Raw genomic sequence first — 3,228 nt, 5'->3', positions numbered from 1 at the left:
GTGCGCCGAACCTTTAATCATTACTTTATTTCTCTAGAAAGCACCAGAAACTGCTTCTTCATTCATATCTCCCGATCCAAAACCCAGCCAGACAGCCAACCTTATACCCCGTCTGATATGCCAAACCTCAAGCTAGACCTTAACTTCCCGCCCGATGTAATCACCGACATCCTATGCCAACTTCCGGTGAAGACGCTTCTACGGTTCAGATGCGCATCCAAGCGTTGGTGCTCCCAAATAGACGATCCAGATTTCATTAAGATTCACCTTAGCCACTCCCTTGCCACCAAGTCCAAACTCAGCCTCGTTCTCAAAAAATGGTACCTCTACTCCGTTGAGCTCGATTCGCTTCGCACCGCCACGGAACTCAATCCCCCATTGAATGTGATCTGGGGTATAACTGACGTTTTTGGCTCTTGCAATGGCTTGTTGGCTGTGTGTAACGCTGAAGAAGAAATGGCTTTATGGAACCCATCAACGAGAAAACACCAGATATTGCCTGTTATGCCGGTTGAGGCTCCTAAAGGTTATATAAATGTTAAACCTCGTCGTTTTACTTTTTATGGATTTGGGCACGACCCCATTAGCGATGACTACAAGGTGGTGAGGATGGTGCAGTTTGTTGGTGATAATGGGTTTTTCTCTGCTGATGTTAAAGTTTATAGCTTGAAGAGTAACTCTTGGAGAGGAATCAAGGACATACCCTATTATATTCGTTATCTGTTTCAGCTTGGTTACCTTCTTTTTTATAGACGAGGGTATGCTGCGCTTGCTGGTGGTGCTTTGCATTGGGTGGTGCCTGGAGGGTTTGGATGGTACTGTATGATTGTTGCTTTTGATCTTGTAGCTGAGGAGTTTCGAATTGTACCACAGCCTGATCATGTCGATGGTGGTTTTGTAATGGATCTGGGGGTCTTGGAAGAGCGCCTATGCATGATTTGCAATTACGGTAATGATTTTGTTGATGTATGGCTGATGAAGGAATATGGATTAAAGGAATCTTGGACTAAATTGTTTAAGGTTTCACAGTCAAGTTTGAACAGGGATTTTGGACAGGTGATGCCTTTAGCTTATTCTAAGAGTGGTGACAAGGACAAGGTTCTTTTGGAATTGGACAAGGAAAAGCTCCTTTGGTATGATTTGAGGAGGAGGAGAGCCAAGACTGTGAGGATTGAGGGGGCTCCCAATTCATTCAATGCGGATGTTTATGTGGAAAGCCTTGTTCCCTTAGGTGGTGGTGGAATGGATGGGAAGACACAGCAACCGGCGCCAGAGGAAAAGAAGGAAAGCAATAGAAAGAAGATGTGAGATAACATAAACTTAATTGAGTTATTTATTTATTTTTGTTCAAGCTTATTTCTATACCTGGTTACCAATTTTATGTGAGCAGTTGATCTCTTTAGTTTAATTTTCTGGTTCTCTCAAGAGCTCAAGTTTGTTTAGATAAACTGATGTATATGACCAATCTGGTTTGTTTCACTCTTTTGAATTGCTCAACATGATTGCTATATAGCATCTACTTATTTTTGTTTTAGTTTAACTTAATACTTTGATGGATTGATCATTGTTTTACAGGGATGATTTTCTGTCAAAAGGCTTTAAACTGACTCTATAAGCAAACAGGAGGAGAAAATGGGCACAAAGTGAAAAGTGGTAACGCAACAAACTTTTCCATATATAATATTTCAATTAAGGATTACTAGAATTAGTTTTTTTTTTTTTTTTTTTTCTTTCTAATATACTAGAATTAGTTTATCTTACCTCATTAATGGTTTAAGCTGACAATTTGTTTTAAAAGAGGCAGAAATAAGTTGTTTGACATACCAAGTACACTGTTTTCTAGAGGAGTGACAATTTCTTTGTCATTTTCCTTGATTCATACTAGTTGTTCTTTCATTTTTTTTTAACCCTCGAAATTGATAAAGGAAGTCACAGGTTGCAATTAAAAATATGAGTGTGTCCCAGGGAAAAAGTTTGTTGTAGAATCTCTTGTGTCTTGTTTATAATTAGCTCTAGTAATATTTCGTTCTATCTTTGATTATTTCAATTTGCACTAGTGACAATATGTTAGTGTTGGCTTGAAATTGTCATAAGGAGACAATCATTGTGAATGTGATGTCATCGTTGCGTTTAAATTTCTGTGCTGTTGAATAGTTACAATCATGTGCATTATGGGACTAACAGAAGAAGGATATCTTTGCCTAGCATGGTTATGGATCTTCAATGAACTCTTAACCTTGCCCGAACCAGAAGTTCTACTAATGTATATATATTCGGCAAAAGCAAATCATATCTCTGCTTTCCTAGTAGCATATTTGAATATTAGCCAATTTTTCTAAACAATATATAGGGAATAAAAATGGGGAGAGAATGTCTGTTTACATAGTTATTGTCCCAAATATTTTGAGCAGCTGAGAAGCAACACCAACTTATATGTTAAATTATCGTGGATTTAACTATTTAAAAGTATATAATTAAGCCTATCCTAGTAGAAAAGGGTTGTTCTTAAAGTAAAAGAATGGTTCTTTCCTTATATATTTTGAGTTTTGATTAAATTCTTAAAGCATGTGAATGTGGGGTGTTTGTTTACGTGGCCGGCCGTATTACCATATTTGAATATGATCTTTCATACAAGACGAAAGGGTTGTCATCTTGGAACCTGAATGTCTTTTGAGGATCACCAATTTATGCCTTTGTGTTGCTAATTAAGGCTCCTGTCTTGCTTAAAGGATGAACTTTTTGATTTGGTTGGTGACAATGGATTTATGCTTTTCAAGTTATTTCTTATCGTTGAATTCATTTGTCTGCTTTGATTATGTTTAATGTGTGCATCAAACACGATATGTTAGAAAACAGGCCTCTCACACGTCCTTTTACGTAAATGGCACCGGAAGAAGCATCCACATCAAGAAGGGAGCATTTCTTGAAGAAGCATAGTATGAAAATGGCACTTGGGATGTGAACTTTCACCAAACCAGAATCTTTGCCTATGTGTCTTGAGTTGCTAAGAGCACTCGCAATGGATTATGCAATGAAGCTTAATCAAAGTGTTCATTCGATTCTCTATACAAAATGCATTTTGCATTTGAACTACTTTGTATCATTAATGCGTTTTTTTTTTTTCTTTCCTCCCACTCACATCTCTCTTTCTTTATTATTTTATGCATTAATGTATTAGTATTTAAAAATACAGAAACAATAAGAAAATAATATGGAGAAAGAATAGAC

The 3,228-nt window shown here is 37.1% G+C and overlaps 1 protein-coding gene across 2 annotated transcripts; it reads left to right on the top strand.

Annotated features, from left to right (window-relative positions):
* Window positions 1–3,228, top strand: LOC132172965 (F-box protein CPR1-like). Of its 2 annotated transcripts, none has more exons than XM_059584534.1 (3): window positions 1–1,304; window positions 1,576–1,653; window positions 2,636–3,228. In XM_059584534.1, the coding sequence occupies exons 1-2, from the start codon at window positions 118–120 to the stop codon at window positions 1,613–1,615; spliced, it is 1,227 nt and encodes a 408-aa protein (XP_059440517.1). In that variant the 5' UTR covers window positions 1–117; the 3' UTR covers window positions 1,616–1,653; window positions 2,636–3,228. The 2 variants fall into 2 exon arrangements, with proteins under 2 accessions (XP_059440517.1, XP_059440516.1); XM_059584533.1 differs by having other exon boundaries at window positions 2,850–3,226.

Source organism: Corylus avellana, chromosome ca2 (genome assembly GCF_901000735.1).
Source record: "Corylus avellana chromosome ca2, CavTom2PMs-1.0".
Lineage (NCBI taxonomy): Eukaryota > Viridiplantae > Streptophyta > Magnoliopsida > Fagales > Betulaceae > Corylus > Corylus avellana.
The sequence above is the reverse complement of the archived record's forward strand: the minus strand, read 5'-3'. Positions and strand labels throughout refer to the sequence as shown.